This window comes from Castanea sativa, chromosome 6 (genome assembly GCF_040712315.1).
Source record: "Castanea sativa cultivar Marrone di Chiusa Pesio chromosome 6, ASM4071231v1".
NCBI classification, from domain to species: Eukaryota; Viridiplantae; Streptophyta; class Magnoliopsida; order Fagales; family Fagaceae; genus Castanea; species Castanea sativa.
This window is the reverse complement of record NC_134018.1, coordinates 5,876,909-5,899,573: the sequence shown is the minus strand read 5'-3', so window position 1 is coordinate 5,899,573 and position 22,665 is coordinate 5,876,909. Positions and strand designations below refer to the sequence as shown.

The 22,665-nt window shown below is 39.5% G+C and overlaps 1 protein-coding gene and 1 pseudogene across 1 annotated transcript; both read right to left on the bottom strand.

Moving 5' to 3' along the window:
* Positions 1-3,194: 3,194 nt before the first annotated feature.
* Positions 3,195-4,277, bottom strand: LOC142639338 (receptor-like protein 9DC3). Its single transcript, XM_075813534.1, has 2 exons — positions 3,452-4,277; positions 3,195-3,325 (listed from the first exon to the last, which is right to left on the bottom strand). Exon 1 carries the CDS (start codon positions 4,275-4,277, stop codon positions 3,498-3,500), a length of 780 nt encoding a protein of 259 aa, XP_075669649.1. The 3' UTR covers positions 3,195-3,325; positions 3,452-3,497.
* LOC142639103 (receptor-like protein 41) lies at positions 4,270-20,078 on the bottom strand (annotated as a pseudogene).
* Positions 20,079-22,665: the final 2,587 nt, after the last annotated feature.

Genomic DNA, 22,665 nt, shown 5'->3' with positions numbered 1-22,665 from the left:
AATAATTATCATGCGCAACGCGCAGGTTCATGGCTAGTGTTGTTTAAAAACTGAAAATATGTGTTTAAACACATGTACCAAACGGTCCATCAAATAAAAAAGTGGAGCCTACCTTTTTGACTTCTTACTGCTTGAATTTTCACTTTTTTCCTATCTTTATATCTCTCTCCCTAATTTATGTGGGCATAAAAGTAAAAATAATAAAATTTTCTTTTATTTTCTTTTCCATTTGCAAGTCAAACAAAGGATTACTTCTTCTTTCTTTTCTCTTGTGTATCATGAAAATATACAAGGGAAGTTTTTTCTTTTCCTTTTCTCCTCTCTTCTTTTCCTTTCACTTATTTCTTTTCCTTTTCTCTTCTCTCAATTGCAACCAAACAAATTGTTAACCGCAATTTGGTTGCAAATAAGCTCTAGGACACTTTTTCATTAAAATGACTTCTTTTTTGTTGTTTCCGATTTTTCATTATTTTCATGATATCTTGCTTGATTTAAGTCTGACCTTGACCCACAAGCAACAAATATAAAGGGAATTCAATTACCTTATACATGAGCTTGAACTTGTCACGATCAGACAATTGGATTTTTGGTAAATTCTCTGTCAAACATGTTCAAATTTGGTCAAAGCGCTTTGGAAGGTGTATTGGGTGTGATAAAGTGTGTTGGTAGATTTTTGTGCCTGTTTGACTCTTAGGGTGAGTTTGGTTCAGTTTTTTAAAATTAGGCTTTTTGAAAAAGTGGGGTTTTCAAAAAGTGCACTATAAAAAAGTGTTTTTTGAAAAAGCTGAGTGTTTGGTAAAAGCTGTTAAAAGTGCTTTTTGAAAAAGCTGAGTGTTTGACTAGTCCTTATAAAAGTCGTGGTTTGAGTGGTAAATTACCAAAAAAGACAATGTAAATATAAATAAGTTTGTTTCATACTTGAATCAACTACTTCATCATACTTAAATCAATTTTTTTCTTTCTAAAAAAATTATTTTTTTCCTCACCAATATTAGCTAATAATAACTTACCACTTAAGATTTATTGTGATAAAAATTGATACTGATTTTAATTTGAACGTACTATTAAAATTATTTTTCTCTTTCTAAAAAAATTGTTTTTTTTTTCTCACTAATATTAGCTAATAATAACCTACTACTTAAGATTTATTGTGAAAGTATTGTAATAAAAATTGATATTGATTTTAATTTGAATGTACTATTAAAATTATTTTTTTCTCTTTCTAAAAAATTTATTTTTTTCTCACCAATATTAGCTAATAATAACCTATCACTTAAGATTTATTGTGAAAATATTGTGATAAAAATTGATACTATTTTAATTTTAACGTACTATTAAAAAAAAATTTCCTTTTTCTAAAAAATTATTTTTTTCTCACCAATATTAACTAATGATAACCTACCACTTAAAATTTATTGTGAAAGTATTGTGAAAATATTGTGATAACATTTCCTTTTCCTTTTTCCCCCTTTTTTTTTCACCTCTTTTTTTTCTCCTCTACACACGTACCCTTACACTTTTTTTTTCCTCCCTCCTTTTTTTCCCTGCCATTCCTCCAAACTCCAGAACGTTCCAGTCTCCAGAGCTCTCCTTCTTCCTTTTTTTTTTTTTTTTCCCTTTTCTCTTAGCACTTTGTCTGTAACACTTATGCACTTCTTCACCCTGATCTTCTTGATTCTTTTCTTTTTCTCTAAATTCAACCACTCACAAAGGGGATGATTCAGATCGGGAAAATCAGAGCAGAGCAAACGGGATCAAATCGGATCGGGAAGTGCTTGCAAGAACTCATCCGTTCTCTTGGAGAGACTCTTCAACTTCTTCTCCAAACCTCCATAATCCATCCACCGCAAGATGGGTACAAACTCCATTTGAAAGATTTTGCTATATTCTGATTTTTTTTGTTTTGCATTTTGAGGAATCCTAATTTGCAAGGGATTGAATTTTTTTTTTTTTTTTTTTTTCCCCTTAGTTGATTTGGGAATTTGTTATAGATTTTTTTTTTTTTTTTTTTTTTTTTTTTTTTTTTTTTTTTGTGTGTTTGGATTTGGAAATTCGTTATTGAGAGGGTAGAGCAGAGAGATGAGAGGAATGAATTTTTTGATTTATCAAAGGATAATTTTGTAACTTCACCCAGAGTCCAATGGTATGATTTCTCAACGTGCATGGGCTTTTGGAAAAGGCTCTTCACAGCTTCATTATCTGAACGCGCTTTTCCTTCACAAATCAAAACGTAATTTTTTTACAGAACGCAACTTTTAAAATTTACCAAACGCACATTTTATAAATTTGGTTTCAAAATGCGCGTTTCAGCTTCTAAAAGGTGAAACAAACAGGCATTTAGTCAATCCCACTGCCTAATTCATCAAATTGGTGGATCCTACATTCAATAGAGACAAATTAATTTAATACCTGTCATTCCATTGGCCTTGGGGGAAAAAATGTAATTTTCTATGTCCTATTCAAAATTTTACAATAAAATCGAGAGCAGATAAAATACTCTATCGATAGATTCGATACCCCTTAACCTAAACCAAAATCCCACTTAACACGCATGCTTCGCTTCTTAGATTTTGGATTGGTTTTTCTTCTAGGTTGAAGATTCACTATTACCATTGGTCTTCTTTATGTCGTTGTCCAGTGCCAAGCTTGATTTCTAAAAAAGTAGATTCTAGTAAGATCACTCCTTCAGCGATTAACACATGATCACACACAAAAAAAGTCCAAAAAATAAGTGTCCAGGTTACTAAAAAATTAAGAATTCCTATTTTTGGTTAATCTTGGATTTATTATTGGCACCATCAATCCCTCTTCCCATTTTAAAAATTACTTACGGAAAATAAACCCACATAATGAAAATTTCCCTTTCCAAAATCAAAATTCTTGTGTTTTATAATTTACAATTAGAAATAGTTCATTTTAGATTTGTTTTTTCATAACAATATATTAGTAATCTAACTAAGCACAAGACCACCCTCAAAACTAAGTCCAATGTGCCACATAGTATCAAAACAAACACAAATGAACACACGAAATAACCTCAAATATAAATATTATAAGTACAAGCCAACTGAGCACAACACTAGCCCCAAAACTCAGTCCAAGACATGATACAATTTTAAAACAAACACAAAGAATACGCTCAAACTCAAATACATACGTGAAATCTGAACATTATTATTAGATGAATAGGAAAACAACACCACAATTCATATAAGCATGATCAACTCCTTAATATCCAACATTCTAATGAACAGTTGTAAGTCAAAGCACGTAATCTTCTTCAACTCATAGTAGATGATAGGGTCCTCATCACTTCCAACAGTACCTTGCAAGTAAACAGAGAAAAATTATTGAACATATAGGAAACTACAGATGTTAATGCTACTTCTAATATAACTTAATATAAATTCATTGCACAATATTAATGCAAAGAGAAGTTTGTCACACTCACCTAAGAGCACACATTAATCCATAGCACAGTATTAATCCACGTGGCATTAACTTCTTCTTCGCTTGGGTCTTTGGTTGATACGCCCTGTCACCCTTCCCTCTTGTTCTCTTTCAATCAACCTTAAAATCCATTGGGGTTTTCTTGTTTTAAACACAACATACCCCACAACTAATCCAAACACAAATCCACATCCATAGCCAATCAACACGGCCTTCCAACAAAATCCTTCTGCAAACATTGAATCATTGTCTTCTAGGAATATTGTTGCTGGTGGCTCATTAGTACTACATTTAATTGACAATGGAAATCCACACAATCCCGAGTTCCCATCATATGATTCGTTACCAAATGTATTGAATTGTTTGCCTTGAGGTATGGGTCCAATAAGTTGGTTTTGTGAAAGATTTAACATGGCCAAAAATGTTAGAAGTGTCAATTGCTGAGGAATTTCACCAATGAGTTTATTTGAAGAGAGATCCAATGCTTCAAGTGCTAATAAATTTCCCAACGTTGATGGGATATGGCTGGTTAGGTTGTTATGGGAAAGGTTGAGCAATCGGAGAAATTTAAGCCTTCCAAGTGTATCTGGGATCTCTCCTTGGAATTGGTTACTTGATAAATCAATTGTTGTGAAAATGGTTAGGATTCTCGGTAATTCTATCTTCAACCCTTTCACAGTTACCTCTATTGTATCTAGATAAGAACCGCTAAGCAAATCTTGTTTAATTCCACGATCATAAACGCTAGGTTTAAATCCACCATAATAAGAACCATAATGTTGTGCCAAATATTGTGGTTCTTGTGCATCTTCATTGCTAGTCATCATGGCTTCCAAATTTTCAAAACAAATTCTTGGTAAAAGACCAGTAAACTCATTGTGAGAGAGATCGAGAATTTGTAGTTTAGAGAAAAATGCCCCCTTATATTTATGATTTCTTATAGGACCATGAAATCTATTATGACTCAAGACGAGTAACCGTAACTCCGAAAGGGCTGCCAACCAATAGGGGAATGAATCATTAATCTTATTATCTCCGAGGTCAAGAACTTCCAATTTTGTACAATTGACAAATGATTTTGGTAATTTCCCTTCTAAATGATTTCCATTAAAGGCAATAGTTGCTAGACTATTATCCTTTTCAAATGTATCAGGAATAGTGCCATGGAAACTGTTCATTCGCAAATTCATCACTACAAGGTGATAACCAAAGTTTCCCAAACATTGTGGAATCTTACCACTCAAATTGTTGTTAGAGATATCCAAGATTTCAAGGTAACTTGCATTGCAAATCATAGACGGGATCTCCCCACTTAGTCTATTGTTCGACATAACAAAGACTCGCATAGTAGAAGGTAGAGCCAGAAGATTTCCTTGTAGTAGATTGGCATGAAGGTCAAGAAATAGTAGATTCTCCAAAACTTCAAACGTCCATTCTGGGATTTGGCTTGAGATCCTATTATTAGATAGGTCCAATTTTTTTAAAAGTTTTGACGATTTTAAAAAATTTGGGAATTCAGTTATGTTGCAAGAAGATAAGTTTAACTTCTGAAGATTGGGAAAGGTATAGTTAGAATTGCTTTTGATGCCTAACAACCGACTATTGTTTGAAACGTCAAGGGTTTCAAGTTCTTCGAGATTTGTGGACTTGTCAAGTTCCACAATGCCACTCAAGTCATTCGATGCAATATTAAGCTCTTTAAGATTCACAAGATTAGAGATTGACCTTGGAAGAGAGCCATAAAGCCTGTTATTTTCCAATAGGAGATATTGTAGTGAATTATTAGGTTGGAATTCACACATTTGACTAGTGAGTTGGTTGTAAGACAAGTCAACTTCAATGAGTTTCGTGAGGTTGGTCAAAAAAGGAATTTTGCCTCCAAAACCTCCGAAGTTGTTGTGACTAAAGTTAATAAAAGTGAGGTCCTTTAGGTTTGATAGTGATGATGGAATATGGCCAGTGAAGTTGTTATATTGGAGTGTAATTTCAATAACTTTCGTGAGGTTCCCGAGAGACACTGGTATTGATCCTGTGAAATTAAAATTAGTTGGTTATAAAATAAGTAAACTTTGGCAAGTTTTGTGAGGCTGGTAAAAAAATCAAGAGTTCTACCTTCAAATTTATTGTGGCTGAAGTCAACAAGTTTGAGATCCTTTAGATGTGAAAGTGATGAAGGAATATAGCCAGTGAAGTTGTTGTATTGGAGCATAATAACAGTAATTTTTGTGAGCTTCCCAAGAGACATTGGTATTGAACCTGTCAAATTAAAATGAATCAATTATAAAATAGGTAAACTTCGGTGAGTTTTATGATGTTGGTGAAAAAATCGAGAGTTCTACCTTCAAATTTGTTGTAGCTGAGGTCAATAACATTGAGATCCTTTAGATTTGAAAGTGATGATGGAATCTGACCAGTGAAGTTGTTACTGTTTAGGAAAAGTTTAGTAACTTTGGTGAGGTTCCCAAACGACGCAGGTATTGGTCCTACAAAATTGCAATTTGTGAGATTCAAAAGATTTTCCAAGGATTATGTTTATTCCTTATTGAAATTGAAGATCTTCCAAGGATTATGTTTATGCTGTTGGTGAAAAAATCGAGAGTTCTACCTTCAAATTTGTTGTAGCTGAGGTCAATAACATTGAGATCCTTTAGATTTGAAAGTGATGATGGATTCTGACCAGTGAAGTTGTTACTGTCTAGGAAAAGTTTAGTAACTTTGGTGAGGTTCCCAAACGACGCAGGTATTGGTCCTACAAAATTGCAATTTGTGAGATTCAAAAGATTTTCCAAGGATTATGTTTATTCCTAATTGAAATTGAGGATGTGGCCTTAACACTAAATTGTTCCCTGTTAGAAGTAAGGAAGAGAGTGTATTGAAGTTTGAAAGTGACGATGCACGGGATCTTACCATTGAGATAGTTCCATCCTAGATCCAAGTAAGAGAGTGCCTTAAGGCTTGAAAATGACGATGGTATCTCACCACTCAATCTGTCATCTGATAAATCCAAATAAATAATTGTATAAGGTTGCCAAATGATATAGGTTTTGGCTTGCTAAAATCGCAATTATACTATCCCTAATGATTTATTTAGTGCTCCAAAACAAATGATTTATTTGGAATTAGGTATTTAAAGAAAATTATTAGAATTTTAATTTTTCAATAGCCTATAACACCACATGTACTCATGGATGCATTTAAAACTATCAATAATTAGATACTAATTAATATTCGTACCAAATTTTGAATGCTAGTACCAATGGTCATTTTTATATTCTTGTCAACTCATTAAAAAAATTCATTGTAAGGATTATTTGGTAGAGTATGCATGGTATTCATTATTTATCATTTTATTTTAGAAAAGAATAAAATATATTTTTTTCACTTCTTAACTTAATTTTTGTTATTGTGATGCAATAAATTTATTTTATGTATACATTTTTCAAATATGATATGAACAAATAATTTTTAAGAACATGCCAAAGTTTTTCATTGAAATTTATATTTGAACTAGTAATAAGTTTTTGTATGAAAATTTGGATTAGTTTTAAGTAGATTGCAAGTGATTTCAACGAAAGTTTATTTTGTATCTCACCAATCAAACAGTTAACTAATAGATCCAAATAAATGAGTTGCATAAGGTTGCCAAATGATACAGGTATTGGCTTGCTAAAATAACAATTATACAATACTGAATGATTTATTTAGTGCTTCAAAACAAATGATTTAATTGGAATTAGGTATTTAAAGAAAATTATTTGAATTTTAATTTTTAACTAGCCTATAACAACATGCGTAAGCATGAATGAATTTAGAAATTATCAATAATTAGATAGAAATTAATATTCCTACCTAAGTTGAATACTAGTAATAGTCATTTTTATATTTTTGTCAACTCTTTAAGAAAAAACAAAATACCCTAAGGATTATTTGGTAGAGTACATAGATTATTTATTATTTTATTTTAGAAAATAATAAATATATTTTGTCACTTCTTAACTTCATTTTTGTTATTGAGATACAATGAATTTATTTCATGTATACATTTTTCAAATAAGATATGAACAACTTAATTTTTAGAGCATGGTAAATTTTTTCATTGAAATTTATATTAGAACTGTAAGTGCACAATTGCACCTGGACCCAAAGACAACTATGGGCTCAAGCCCAATGAGCCTTAAACAATGAAATTTGTAGAGTGTGGGCTGGAAACCTAGATTAAAGGTACTGAGAACTTAATAACAGGCTCTGGTGTACAAATACTTGTAAACAATGAATGATAATTGCAAATGGGTCTCCTCGGACGTGAGCCGAGGACTACTTCTTTATTATTTCTCTTTCTTCCTTAAAGATTACAATTCTTAATTTCTTTCTCAGTTACCGACCTCCTCGTTCTTTGGCCTTCATCCCCTTTAAATACTTCTTTTCCTGATGCTTTCTCCACGTGTTGCTCAAACCCCTCCCCCCTAGATATTTCTTTTCTTAGTGCCTTTGAATAGTGACCAGAAGTTTCAGTTCTACTGTTCAGGGGTCACTTCCCCATTAATGCGGCCAGGGAGGTAGGTGCAAGGTCTTTAATGTGGAGGTGGCAGCCTTTGCTTTTGGTATTTTTCTAACACCGGTGTATCTAGAAGGTTCAAGGTTTCCCCCTTCTAACCAACAGTCTTTCCAGAATTCTGCCTTGACCTTCGTAGTGAATCTCCGAGTTCTCTTGGATCTGTCCGAGGAGAAACTCACCCTCGGCTGTATCCTCGGACCCTCGGCGTATGGGCCGATTCACAGCTTAAGAGCAGTTTGGCTTTCCTTGCTAGGGCCCAAAGGCCCAAATGCCCGCTTGGGTTCTTTTACTCCCCACAATAGCCCCTCAAAACTCTATTTTTCAACATCCGATGAGAAAAATAGGGTTTTGATCCAACGAGAACTTACCCCACACGTTTTGTAAATAACTGCGCGTGTGGAGATCGTTTCGTGTTCCAGAGGATGCCACTTGGCAGTTTTAATTTCAAAAACGCGCGTATTTATTACCGTAAGTTACTCCTTGTCCCCCACGTTCAACGATGAGATGAGCATCCAACGGCCCTTGTTATCCCCTGAAAATTTGGGCGGGACGAATGTAATTTCGAGGCCGCTTCCCGCACGTTGTGACGCTTTGGGAACCTGCGCCTTCATTTATTTCTTCAGAGGCTAATCCCATCAAAACATCAGTAATCACCTTTTGTCTGCAAAAATCCGTGGAGATTCGCATAACTTCAAATCTGTAAGTGCTTATTCTTTTTCCTTAACCCATTCTCCTCGGATCGTGTCCTCGGCTCCCCTTTTAACCGTTCCCCCTCTTAGAACTTAGTCTTTCGTTCCTTTCTAATGGGAAAATTTAAGTGTCTAGTTGATACCGCCGCTGGGATGGAAGGTTTTAGAGCTAAGTATCACATTCCTTGCGACGTAGGTTTAAAATATTGCCCAGCGGAAGCCGTGGCCGATTCTAGGAAAACCGGAGAGGTCATCATCTCGATGGTCGCCTTCGTAGAAGGTGGGATGACCCTCCCAATGAAAAGCGTAACCAGGGAGTACCTCCGCAACCACCGGTTGTGCCCCGATCAATGCGCTCCCAACGTTTTTAGAGTCTTAGGAAGCGTCGACGCTCTAAACGAGCAGATGGGTCTGAACCTCACCTGGCATGATGTCGCCTTTATGTACGAATGCCATAAACTCACTAGAGTAGGTTACTACATCAAATCCCGCTCTAGCGTAGTTAGGTTAATCTCCTGTCTGCCCAAGTCCAATAAAGGCATGAAGGACGACTACCTTATCGTCTCAGGCAACTGGCACGACGGACCCCACTGCCCAGTTGAGTGGGGAGATCCAGGTGCGACACCTTAGGATCTAACTTCCCGCCCCAAAACTCCATCTAAACATCTTAGAATGTCATTTGCCTTTACAAACTATTTGACTTTAGTTTATTACATGTTCTACGAATCTGACCATATTCGTTTGTTTTGGTGTCTTTCTTTGCAAATAAACAACACGTGCGCCCCCGCTTGAGCCACTGCAACGTCGCAGATTTGAACAGAGTGCTTCGCTCAGAAGTGTTCGTAAGTGCATACTTACAACTTAGGGCGGCTCATTTGATACTAGGGTACGACCCTATCTCCTCAGACTTCCAGGAGATCGAGAACGCCATTATTGCCAGTGACCGGCGGCGTAGGAGGATTCACGTAGCCAGACCACATTTCCTGGCCGACCACGACCTTCCTGACGACCCCCACACCATATTGTACTCACAACCGATTGCTGCGACCCCTCTCGCTACGTATTCCCAGGCAACTGTTGTCCCAGAGGAGCAGGTGTCTTCTTCGAACACGTTGGACGAAGAGATAGAACAGTTTCAACTCGAGGACGCCCCACGACCTCGTGGAAACCCGTTCGTTGTTCTTTCCGACGAGGAAGAAGAAGCAGCCGAGACCTCTGAGATCGCGGGCTTAGTGATAGCGCGTCCGGACGATAGCTCCATTGAGGAAAACATGGACGAGCTTAAGGGCCTTATGACCGCGAGAGGCGTGAGAGTGGCCAAAAAGGGAACGAGGGGGTCCCAAGCTCCCCCAGCCTTACCACCACCCCCTTCTCCAGCCGACCCCAAGCCTCCGGCCGAAGATCCAAAGAAGAAAAGGAAAGTAGAAGCTGAGGGGGCTGGTGGTGAGAAGCAAAAGAAATTGAAACAACAGCTAGCACCGGCCCAGCAACAGAAGCTGGATAAGGGCAAAGGCCGGGCTCGCTCAGTCGAGAGTAGGGAGATCAGAGACATGGCCGAAGTGCACCGAGCACCGGCTACTTGGTCTCCTGACTTGAGACTGGACGGCGCACCAATTCCTTGCCACTCTAGTATTATGGCAATCCAACAAGGCCACGCCCACCACTTGGCCGAGGCGTTGGAGCGTCCTCTTCTGCTGCCCAAGGATATGGAAACCTTGGAGAAGATGGGCCAGCCTTAGTTGTTCCTTTCATTAAAAAGGGATTTAGCTCTGGTAAGTTCCACCCCACACTCGTACTCTAGATTCATTTGTAAACACTTTACCGTATTTAACCTCCTGACATTTTTTGCAGGCCATCCAAGAAGTTTTTATGGCCGAGAAGTTCGTGGAGGATTCTCGGAAGCGCGCTGGGATGGAGCAAGAGCTATGGCAAGAGGCAGAAAGGTCCCTAAGCCAGGTCCTAGCAGAGAATGGGAAGATCACATCGCGGCTGGCCGATTTAAAAATAGAGAAGGATGGTGCCGAGGCCAGCTTAAAGACGATGGAAAACCAAGTAGAGGGGCAACGTAAGCTTCTTCGCCAAAAGGACGACGAGCTCTCTAAAGCCCAACGGGCATGCTCTGACCTGGAGAAGGAGCTTACGCTGGCGAAGGAGGAGGCTCGCGCCCACAAGCACGCACTAGAGGTCGCGAAGAAGGCCAGCTATCAAGAGGGAGTAAAAGCAACGCAAGAACAGTTGACAGAAGCTTTTGCGGCCTCATGCCGAGAGTACTGTCAACAGGTCTAGGGAGAGGCCATGAATGCAGCAGGGGTTCCTCAAGCTTCCGAGCTGAGGAAGCCCGAAAGCATTTGGCTTCCCCTACACATACAGGAAATAGAAGACCCTCCTGTTGCTGCCTCCCCTGCCCTTCCTCCTGTGGTGCAAGAACTCGTTCCTGATCCTACAGAACTTGAAGGTTCCCATAAAGAGAAGGACGAGCGTGGCGGTGCCGAGAAGGAGCAAATTCAGAACGTGGAGCCCCTCGTTCCTTCAACAGACAAAGGGAAGCAAGTTTTGTCTACCTTTGAGCTGGAACTGAAGAGTACTGAGGCTGGCAGCAGCTCCCTCCAAGACCCCCCTTCCCAAGCTTAGGGCCTAGCATAGGACTTTCATGTACTCCTCTTTTGATGATGTATATAATTAATGAAGAACAATTTTATTCAACTTTCACTCATGTCATATTTGTTTTACTTTATTCTTTTTGTGCTTGTCATGAAAGTTATCACTAATACATAGTTAAAGAAAGAACAGAATAAACAAATCTAACTCCAGGAGTTGCACAATTATAACCTCCAAACAACCATGCGCATATTTGCTTTGCAAAGTAGAATATTTAAGAACCTGACAGAGATTAACTTAGTTTGGATATTAAACAATGCCTTAGTTAAAAACTCATATGATGGTTAAACTTTTGTAATCTGAGGTATTACTTTCAGTAAGATGTAAGGTCCGAGGGCCATTCCTTACAAAAATTTGCTTAACACTTAAAGATATAGAACTTAAGATCTAAGTCAATGAATGGTAAGATACTGATTTCCACAAAGCGTGTGATAAGAATAAGAATAGTGACTAGGTGCTGTTTGACAAATGAGAAGATATCAATTTCCACGAGGTTTGTGGTCCGAGGACCATACCTAACCATGTTTCTGTTTGACACTTAAGAATAGTAACTTCAAACGTTAATTTCCCCAAAGTAGAAGGTCCGAGGACCCGGTATAACTAAGGTTCTATTTAACAAATGATAAGACATCAATTTCCACAAGGTTTGTGGTCCGAGGACCATATTTAACCAAGTTTCTGTTTGACACTTAAGAATAGTAACTTCAAACGTTAATTTCCCCAAAGTAGAAGGTCCGAGGACCCGGCATAACTAAGGTTCTATTTAACAAATGATAAGATATCAATTTCCACAAGGTTTGTGGTCCGAGGACCATACTTAACCAAGTTTCTGTTTGATACTTAAGAATAGTAACTTCAAACGTTAATTTCCCCAAAGTAGAAGGTCCGAGGACCCGGCATAACTAAGATTCTGTTTAACAAATGATAAGATATCAATTTCCACAAGGTTTGTGGTCCGAGGACCATACTTAACCAAGTTTCTGTTTGACACTTAAGAATAGTAACTGTAAGCCCCTGAGATATTCATAACTTTGAACTGCTAACTAACAAAAGCACATTTTATTAATAATAATACCTTCGAAGGTTATTTACATTCCATGGGCGTGGTACAATTCTTTCATCTAGGTTAGCTAGCCGATACGACCCTATGCCTGCTACTGAAACAATGCGATAGGGGCCTTCCCAATTTGGTCCTAGCTTACCCCAGGCTGGGTCCTTAGAAGTGCCCACAACTTTTCTTAGTACAAGATCCCCAGGTGCGAGTGGCCTTAGCTTCACGTGGACATCATATCCCCGTTTAAGCTTCTGTTGATAAGCCATTTGGACCATAGCTGCCTCATGTCGTTCCTCAATTAAATCAAGACCTTTCTCCAAGAGGCCATTGTTATTCTCCGGGCTAAAAGAACTCGTCTTCAGGGTGGGAAAACCCGATTCTAGAGGTATCACCGCCTCGACTCCATAAGTCATAGAGAATGGCGTTTCTCCCGTGGACCTGCGCGGTGTAGTCCGATACGTCCACAGAACATGTGAGAGTTCTTCTATCCACCTGCCTTTCGCATCGTCCAACCTTTTTTTGAGCCCACTGACTATGACCTTGTTAACGGCCTCGGCTTGCCTATTTCCCTGAGGATAAGCTGGGGTGGAGTATCTATTTATGATGCCCATATCGCCACAATATTTCCTAAAAGCCTTGCTGTCGAATTGAACGCCATTGTCTGAGATAAGTGTGTGTGGTATACCGAATCTAGTGACGATATTTTTCCAGACAAACTTCTTGGAATCAACGTCTCTGATATTTGCTAAGGGCTCGGCCTCAACCCATTTAGTGAAATAGTCTGTCCCCACGAGAAGCCATCTTTTGTTTCCTGCAGCTCTCGAAAATGGCCCCACTATGTCTAATCCCCATTGTGCAAAAGGCCAAGGACTGGAGAGAGGGTTGAGAACCCCACCAGGTTGATGAATATTAGGGGCGAACCTCTAGCATTGATCACATTTTCGAATATAGTCCCGAGCCTCCCTCCGCATATCGGGCCACCAATAACCCCCGAGTCGAGCTCGTGGGCTAAAGATCTTCCGGTGTGGCTCCCACAAATCCCTTCATGCAGCTTCTTCCATGCTTCCGTTGATTCAAAGGTGCACACACAACAAGTACGGTCCTAAGAAGGATCGTTTATACAAGCTTCGGTCCTCTGACAACCGTAAACGTGGCGCCTTTCGACGTATCTTATCCGTCTTTACTTATCCTCAGGAAGGATGTCGTTCTTAAGAAAAGATATAACCGGGTCAATCCAACTAGGTCCAGGCCTTATCAGATGAATGCGAGCTGCGTTGACAACGGTAAGAGTTGGCTCTAGCAAATCCTCCACGAGGATAATCCTGGGCAAACCCTGAGCCGAAGACGTTGCTAACGTAGCCAAAGAATCTGCATGGGTGTTTCCACTCCTAGAAATGTGAGCTAAGACGAAGGAGTCAAATTCAGGACTACCACTAACTGACCTGGGCCAAATATTCCTGCATTCTTGGGTCCCTAGCCTCTATGGTCCCCGTAATCTGGCCGACCACTAACTGAGAGTCCGAGAATGCATGGACTTCCTTTCCACCCATCCTATGTACCATGTTCATGCCCACTAGGACTACTTCATACTCGGCTTCATTATTAGTAGCCGAGAATGACAGCCTTAGAGATTTTTCGAAGACAATTCCTTCAGGGGATATTAGGACAAGTCCGACACCAGACCCTCTCTAATTAGCTGCCCCATCCACATACATTTTCCAGGTCGGAGGTGCTGCGGCTGTGATCACACCAACTGATCTTCCATCCATGTGTGCTTCTTTCAGAGTTTCTTCTAGCAACGGTTCGGTAAACTCTGCCACCAAGTCAGCAAGGACTTGGCCCTTCACGGAGGTGCGAGGCCTGTATTTAACTTCAAAGGCTCCCAAAATGGTTCCCCATTTTGCCACCCTGCCAGAGTAATCGGCGCTGCGTAACACCACCTTGAGAGGCAATTGGGTCAGAACCACCACAGTGTGAGACTGAAAATAATGAGGGAGCTTACGCGTGGCATGAACTATGGCCAGAAGTGCTTTCTCCAAGAGTAGATAGCGCACCTCGGCCTCATTCAAAGACTTACTAACGTAGTAGACCGGTCTTTGCACCCCGCTTTCATCCCTTATAAGGACCAGACTGACCGCGTGGACGGCCACTGCCAGATAAGCAAACAAAACCTCGTCCGCCTCGGGGCGAGACAAAATGGGTGGCCGAGAAAGATATTGCTTAAGCTGTTGAAAGGCTAAAACGCAGTCCTCGGTCCATTGAAACCCCTTCCATTTATTCAACAATTGGAAGAAAGGATGGCATCAGTCAGCTGACCGAGAGATAAACCTACTCAGTACGGCAATCATTCCGATCAATTTCTGGATTTCTTTTGGGTTCCGAGGCGGCTGCAAACCCTGAATAGCCTTGACCTGTGCTAAGTTTACCTCTATGCCTCTATGAGTAATCATACATCCCAAGAACTTTCCAGATCCCACGCCAAAAGAGCACTTTGAAGCGTTAAGGCGCAACTTGTACTTTCTTAGCACCTGGAAGGTGTCGGCCAGATCTTTGACGTGTGAAGGTATTGTTTTACTCTTCACCGCCATATCATCCACATATACCTCAATGGTCTTCCCTAGTTGCTGTTCGAACATTCTGGTCATCATTCTTTGGTAGGTAGCCCCAGCATTCTTCAACCCAAACGGCATGACCTTATAGTGGTAGTTCCCTGTTGGAGTAATGAAAGCAGTTTTCTCCTGATCCTCCAATGCCAATGGAATCTGATGGTAACCCTGGAAGGCATCCAAAAAACTCATACGAGGATGTCCGACAGTGGCATCCACAAGTTGATCAATACGTGCATCGGGGAACGAATCCTTGGGGCAGACCTTGTTCAAATCTGTGAAGTCCACACATACTCTCCACGTTCCATTCTTCATTTTAACCACAACCGTATGCGCCAACCATTCGGGGTAGAAAACTTCTTTAATAGCCCTAGCCCTCTTGAGTTTGAGCACCTCTTCCTTCACAGCCTCGGAATGTTCTTTGGAAGAACGCCGAGGTGGCTGCCTTCTCAGAACAATGGCAGGGTTGACGTTTAAATGATGATAAATGAAGCTCGGGTCTACGCCGGGAGCCTCATAAGGGTCCCACGCAAAAACATCAATATTGCCTTTCAGAAATTCGAACAATTCCATCTTCTCCTGATGCGGCAAACGTATGCCGACTTGGAAGAACCTCTCTGGGTCATCCGCTATCAAAAACTTCTCTAACTCCTCACAAACAGCCTCATCTCCTGTCACCACTCTAGGTGCATCCGGAGCTGTTAATTGCTATGAGTCTTTGATGAGCAAAGCCGATGATTCGGCCCTTGTCTGATGCAGCACTGCAGCACTGCAGCCGATATGCATTGTCTGGCCACCACTTGGCTGCCGAGGATCTCTTCAACACATTCCCCAGAGGGGAACTTAACCTTAACATGCAAGGTAGAGGAGACGGCTCCCAGAGCGTGCAGCCATGGCCTGGCGAGGATGGCTGTATATGGGAAGTACGCGTCAACCACAATGAAATCCACCTCAACCGTTTCTGGGCCGGATTGAACGGGCAAACGAATCTGTCCCTTCGGCACAACGGCCCTTCCTTCAAAGCTGATGAGTGGTGAGTCATAAGGAGTAAGATCTTCTAGCTTCAACCTTAGCCCCTTAAATAAATCAGGGTACATGATATCTGCACCACTGCCCTGATCAATCATCACCCTCTTCACACCATAATTCCCTATCCTGAGAGTGACCACAAGAGCATCGTCATGGGGTTGAATGGTACCAACCTTATCTTCCTCCGAAAATCCCAGGATGGGTAAATTCACCTTCAACCTCTTCGACCTGCAGCCTGCCTCTTCGGCCTAAGAATGGGAAACCGCCATCACCCTAGTGGGACCTGAGCCGGTCCTGCCAGGTGCAGCAAAGATAACATTAATTGTTCCCAATGCCGGCCGAGATGGATTATTTTTCTGATTGTTTGAGCCAGATTGACTGCCCTGCCCATTAGATTGACACAGGTGCTGCTTCAGTTTTCCTTCACTGACAAGTTGCTCCAAGTGGTTCCAAAGGGTTCGACAATTCTCGGTAGTGTGGCCCACGTCCTGATGGTACTGACAAAAAAGGTTCTGATTCCTCTTCGCGGGGTCTCCTGCCATCTTACTAGGCCACCTGAAGAAGGGCTTCTTACGAACTTTCTCCAGTAATTGGTGTACTGGTTCTCGAAACACAGTGTTCACAGCCTGAGGTGCTGCCGAGACGGACTGCCCGATGTAATCTCTCCTCGGCTTGTTGTTGTGGTATCTGTTCGACCTGAAATCCCTTTTATCCTGCGGGATAACCTTCTCCTTACCCTTTCCTTGCTACTGGTCTTCCTCCACCCTTTTGTATTCATCAATACGATCCATGAGGCGACATACGCTGCGGACGAGCTTTTTGGTCAAAGACTTCCTCAAATCGTGATCAGTAGGAAGGCCTACCTTAAAGGTTTTAAGCGCCACCTCATCAAAATCACCATCTATCTCGTTAAACATTTCCCAGTACCGGTCGGAGTATGCCTTCAACGTCTCCCCTTCCTTCATGGTCATGGATAACAGCGAGTCCAATGGCCGAGGCACTCTGCCACACGTGATAAACCGCGAAGCGAATGCCCTAGTAAGCTCCCCGAACGAACCTACAGACCCTGATTTAAGGCCGTTGAACCACCTCATAGCAACAGGTCCCAAGCTAGAGGGAAAAACTTTACACATCAGGGTCTCGTTATGAGAGTGTACCGCCATCCTCTGGTTAAAGTGACTCACGTGCTCCACCGGATCAGTCCGGCTATTGTAGATGGTAAAGGTGGGCTGGGTAAACCTCTTGGGGAGCCTCCCCCTCTCAATCCTCCGTGAGAATGGAGATTTGGAGAGTTGGTGCAACGCCCGACTCATGGCATCGTTCCCCAAGCCCCTGGAAGGAAGCTTCTTGCGTCTACGAGCTGGCGGGTCGTCCTCCTCACAAGAGGACATCGCGCTGGGGGATGAGCATGACCTCGAGCTGTAACTACCTTCCCGGACCTCCGCTGAAGAAGGATTAGATCAGGACGGTGAAGGCCTACGCCTGGCGCAATGCAGCTTTCTTTTCAAACGATTAATCTCCTTCTGCATGGCTTTAGCACCATCGTCGTGGGTGGTGCTGCCCCCGCCATGAGTATGGCTAGCCCTAGGGTATTCTGTATGGACACTTCCCTCATGATCCCTTTGACGTTCAAGACGCTCGAAAAGATCCTCAGGTTGTGATCCCTGAGACTCTGAATGGTGTGAGCCTAGGCCTGCCATAGTATCCCAGCTCCTTTTCTGACTAGATTCCCACAAACGGCGCCAATTGTAAGTGCACAATTGCACTTGGACCCAAAGACAACTATGGGCTCAGGCCCAATGAGCCTTAAACAATGAAATTTGTAGAGTGTGGGCTGGAAACCTAGATTAAAGGTACTGAGAACTTAATAACAGGTTCTGGTGTACAAATACTTGTAAACAATGAATGATAATTGCAAATGGGTCTCCTCGGACGTGAGCCGATGACTACTTCTTTATTATTTCTCTTTCTTCCTTAAAGATTACAATTCTTAATTTCTTTCTCAGTTACCGACCTCCTCGTTCTTTGGCCTTCATCCCCTTTAAATACTTCTTTTCCTGATGCTTTCTCCACGTGTTGCTCAAACCCCTCCCCCCTAGATATTTCTTTTCTTAGTGCCTTTGAATAGTGACTTAAGTTTGGGCTTCTACCGTTCGTGGGTCACTTCCCTATTAATGCGACCAGGGAGGTAGGTGCAGGGTCTTTAATGTGGAGGTGACAGCCTTTGCTCTTGGTATTTTTCTAACACCGGTGTATCTAGAAGGTTCAGGGTTTCCCCCTTCTAACCAACAGTCTTTCCAAAATTCTGCCTTGACCTTCGTAGTGAATCTCCGAGTTCTCTTGGATCTGTCCGAGGAGAAACTCACCCTCGGCTGTATCCTCGAACCCTCGGCGTATGGGCCGATTCACAGTATTAACAAACCCTTAGCTTAAGAGCAGTTCGGCTTTCCTTGCTAGAGCCCAAAGGCCCAGATGCCCGCTTGGGTTCTTTTACTCCCCACAAGAACTAATTATAATTTTTTATATGGAAATCTTGATTAGTTTTAAGTAGATTGCAAGTAGTTTCAATTTTCAATTGGGTATTAAAATAGTTTTTAATATCTTAGAAAGAAGTATTACATATTCAAATTGTTAGATAGAAGTGTCATAAATTTTAATTTTCCGTACATGTTTTTTAAGTTAAGATTCATGCATGTATTTGTAAAGAGACTAGACATGAAATAAGATATATAATGACTTGGCACAAAATTAACCTCGTTTAAAATCTACAGACATATGCCATCAAATTAGAAGACAATTGTAGAAATTAAATTGGAATGCCATTAGAATCAAATTTGGATTCTTGATTGAATTTTCTCTCAACTTTTATTTTAATATAATATATATGACATATGATTTGAAATGGTATAAGGTGTAAAATGTCATTTTAATTCTTGTTTAAGAAAAATCTTTAAAACTCAAACCCACATGAATTGTTTAAATTTATATCAAAATGCCATTAACATGTATTTGCTAATGTAACTCCATAATATTTTTCAATGAAAGTTTATTATGGATTTTTTTTATTAAAAAAATGTTTTTCTCAAACCAACCAAAGAATTTTAGATTTTTAACAACTCTAGTACGTGTTAGAATTCAAAATATAAAAAGGTGTGAATTCGTACTTACCTCCTAAATTGAGTTCGCGTAAGGTTTGTAAGCCGAAAATGTCAAGTTCTGGCAGACTTCCACCCAATAAACAACCTTCGAGTGTAAGGGATGCCAAAGAAGAAGACAAATTCCTGAAAGAAGTAAGAGAAACAGAGGACATGTAAACCCAATCAAGATGAAGTTCCCTTAGCTTGGTCAGATTTTGAACAAGCCTCTTCACAACAGATGTTTCGAGTCTAACGTCACTGGAAGAGAGATCTAGTGAGGACAATTGGGAGAGGTGGGATAATTCAAGTGGGACTTCGCCTTCAAACTGGGACCAGGAAAGGTTAAGATATCTCAACTTAGCAAAACGACCAAACCCAGATGAAATTTGGGAATAATTAAAGTAGTTGAAAGCGAGGTTGAGACGTTGCAAGTGAGGGAGATCAAAGAGGCTAGCGTTGGAAGGGATGGTGCCGTAAAGCCTGCTACAACTGAGGTCAAGACCAATCACGTCCCCCCTCACTCTGTCACAGGTAACCCCATCCCATGAGCAACAATCAGTGCCCTCCTTCCAAGACTCCATCTTTGGATAAGAAATATTACAATAGTAAGAACCATATCTCGAAGGAGAAAACAATTGCTTAAATTGGAGCAACGCAAAGCTCTGGTCTTGGGAGCACAGTAGTGGTGAAGAAGAGTTGAAAGAAGATGATGATGATGAAGAAAGTTGAGAATAGAAGAGCAGCAAGAGGTAAATGAGTTGAGAGAGCCATATGAACCACCTCATTATTCCTGATGAGTTCATAAGCAGATATGTGATATGTGGAGAGCTGGGATGTTAGTATCCATTTTATAGGAAAAAAATGGGACAATTTTGCACGCTTATTAAGTTCACTTTCTAATGGGATGGGGTCCCAAAATTGTTAAAAGGGGCCTTGCGATTACAAAGGGTCAAAGACTTCACACCATAACTTGCTTTATTTTATTTTGTTTTTATTACTTTTTTCTGTATAGTGTAACTTGCTTTAGGAAAAGGAAGAGGAAAGCGTGAAAATGGGCCATGCATGTACCAAGTTTCGACTCTATTATCTTGCATTTTAAGTCACCTTTAACAAAAAGAATCAAAGAGTCAGGGGCCCAACATAAAGAAAATGGGCCCTTGTGTTTTCAAAGACTTGGTCTAACCGTGTAACTTGCATCTATACCTAAATATTTTGTGGGAAGAAATTAACAACTTAAATTTTTGGGATAATCAATAGTTTATTATGATATTTAAGCAAAACTTTTTAACAATCACTGTCTACACACTCTATCTCCCATGTAAAATATTAAAATTTCATGTGTGTAGCTTCAATTATTAAAGGAGAGTTTGGGCACACACGTGAGTGAGAGTATTAAAATTATGGTTGAGAGATTAAATTCACAATTTTTTAATAGTTTAAACTTTTAGAACAATTAGTAATTTCTCAAAAGTTGCACAAAATATTTTGGCAATTAATAAATGATAACTAGTGATGCTTAGTTGTTTGAATAAAGTAGTCCCCATTCGCTCATGAAATTGAGGTTAATAGCAATAAAATCATAAGATATGCATCCCCTGTAATGAATTAGAGGAGGCTTGTTTTTCTGATTCATTAAAATCAGTAGTGGGTATTTAGCAGTTTTGTAGTTATGAAAACATATAGTTTTAGTGAAACTGAAAAACATGCCTTCTATAATTCATTGCATCAGGAAGCTTTTTAAGTTTTTACAAAAAATAATAAGTCTCTAATGATTTATATATATATATATATATATATATATATATATATATATATATTAATATCAAGGTGAATTTCATGAGTGAATTGGGACTATTTGATTTAGGCAAGACTCAAGAGCGTCAAAAACCTTTTGTGCAACTTTCTTCCCAAAAAAGAGGAAGTCAAGTCTCTGAAATCACATGACCGATTTTCTTTATTTTGGGACCCTTAATTCTTTTAATATAGGAATAGTAAAGAGTAAAATGCAAGTTATTCATGTCAAGTCTTGCTAACTACATTCTTCTTTTCCATTTTTATAAAGACAAGAAATCTAACAACTTGTCCAAAAGCAAGTTATTACAGATTCAAGTCTTGGCAATCACATCATGTACCAAGTTTTGACTCTATTATCTTGCATTTTAAGTCACCTTTAACAAAAAGAATCAAAGAGTCAGGGGCCCAACATAAAGAAAATGGGCCCTTGTGTTTTCAAAGACTTGGTCTAACCGTGTAACTTGCATCTATACCTAAATATTTTGTGGGAAGAAATTAACAACTTAAAATTTTGGGATAATCAGTAGTTTATTATGGTATTTAAGCAAAACCTTTTAAGTTCAATCACTGTCTACACACTCTATCTCCCATGTAAAATATTAAAATTTCATGTGTTTAGCTTCAATTATTAAAGGAGAGTTTGGGCACACACGTGAGTGAGAGTATTAAAATTATGGTTAAGTGATTAAATTCACAATTTTTTAATAGTTTAAACTTTTAGAACAATCAGTAATTTCTCAAAAGTTGCACAAAATATTTTGGCAATTAATAAATGATAACTAGTGATGCTTAGTTGTTTGAATAAAGTAGTCCCCATTCGCTCATGAAATTGAGGTTGATAGCAATAAAATCATAAGATATGCATCCCCTGTAATGAATTAGAGGAGGCTTGTTTTTCTGATTCATTAAAATCAGTAGTGGGTATTTAGCAGTTTTGTAGTTATGAAAACATATAGTTTTAGTGAAACTGAAAAACATGCCTTCTATAATTCATTGCATCAGGAAGCTTTTTAAGTTTTTACAAAAAATAATAAGTCTCTAATGATTTATATATATATATATATATATATTAATATCAAGGTGAATTTCATGAGTGAATTGGGACTATTTGACTTAGGCAAGACTCAAGAGCGTCAAAAACGTTTTGTGCAACTTTCTTCCCAAAAAAGAGGAAGTCAAGTCTCTGAAATCACATGACCGATTTTCTTTATTTTGGGACCCTTAATTCTTTTAATATAGGAATAGTAAAGAGTAAAATGCAAGTTATTCATGTCAAGTCTTGCTAACTACATTCTTCTTTTCCATTTTTATAAAGACAAGAAATCTAACAACTTGTCCAAAAGCAAGTTATTACAGATTCAAGTCATGGTAATCACATCATGTACCAAGTTTCGACTCTATTATCTTGCATTTTAAGTCACCTTTAACAAAAAGAATCAAAGAGTCAGGGGCCCAACATAAAGAAATGGGCCCTTGTGTTTTCAAAGACTTGGTCTAACCGTGTAACTTGCATCTATACCTAAATATTTTGTGGGAAGAAATTAACAACTTAAAATTTTGGGATAATCAGTAGTTTATTATGGTATTTAAGCAAAACTTTTTAAGTTCAATCACTGTCTACACACTCTATCTCCCATGTAAAATATTAAAATTTCATGTGTTTAGCTTCAATTATTAAAGGAGAGTTTGGGCA

Bases quoted from the DNA above. Each gene is read 5' to 3' on its own strand.
- LOC142639338 (XM_075813534.1), bottom strand. From the start codon at position 4,277: ATGATGACTAGCAATGAAGATGCACAAGAACCACAATATTTGGCACAA.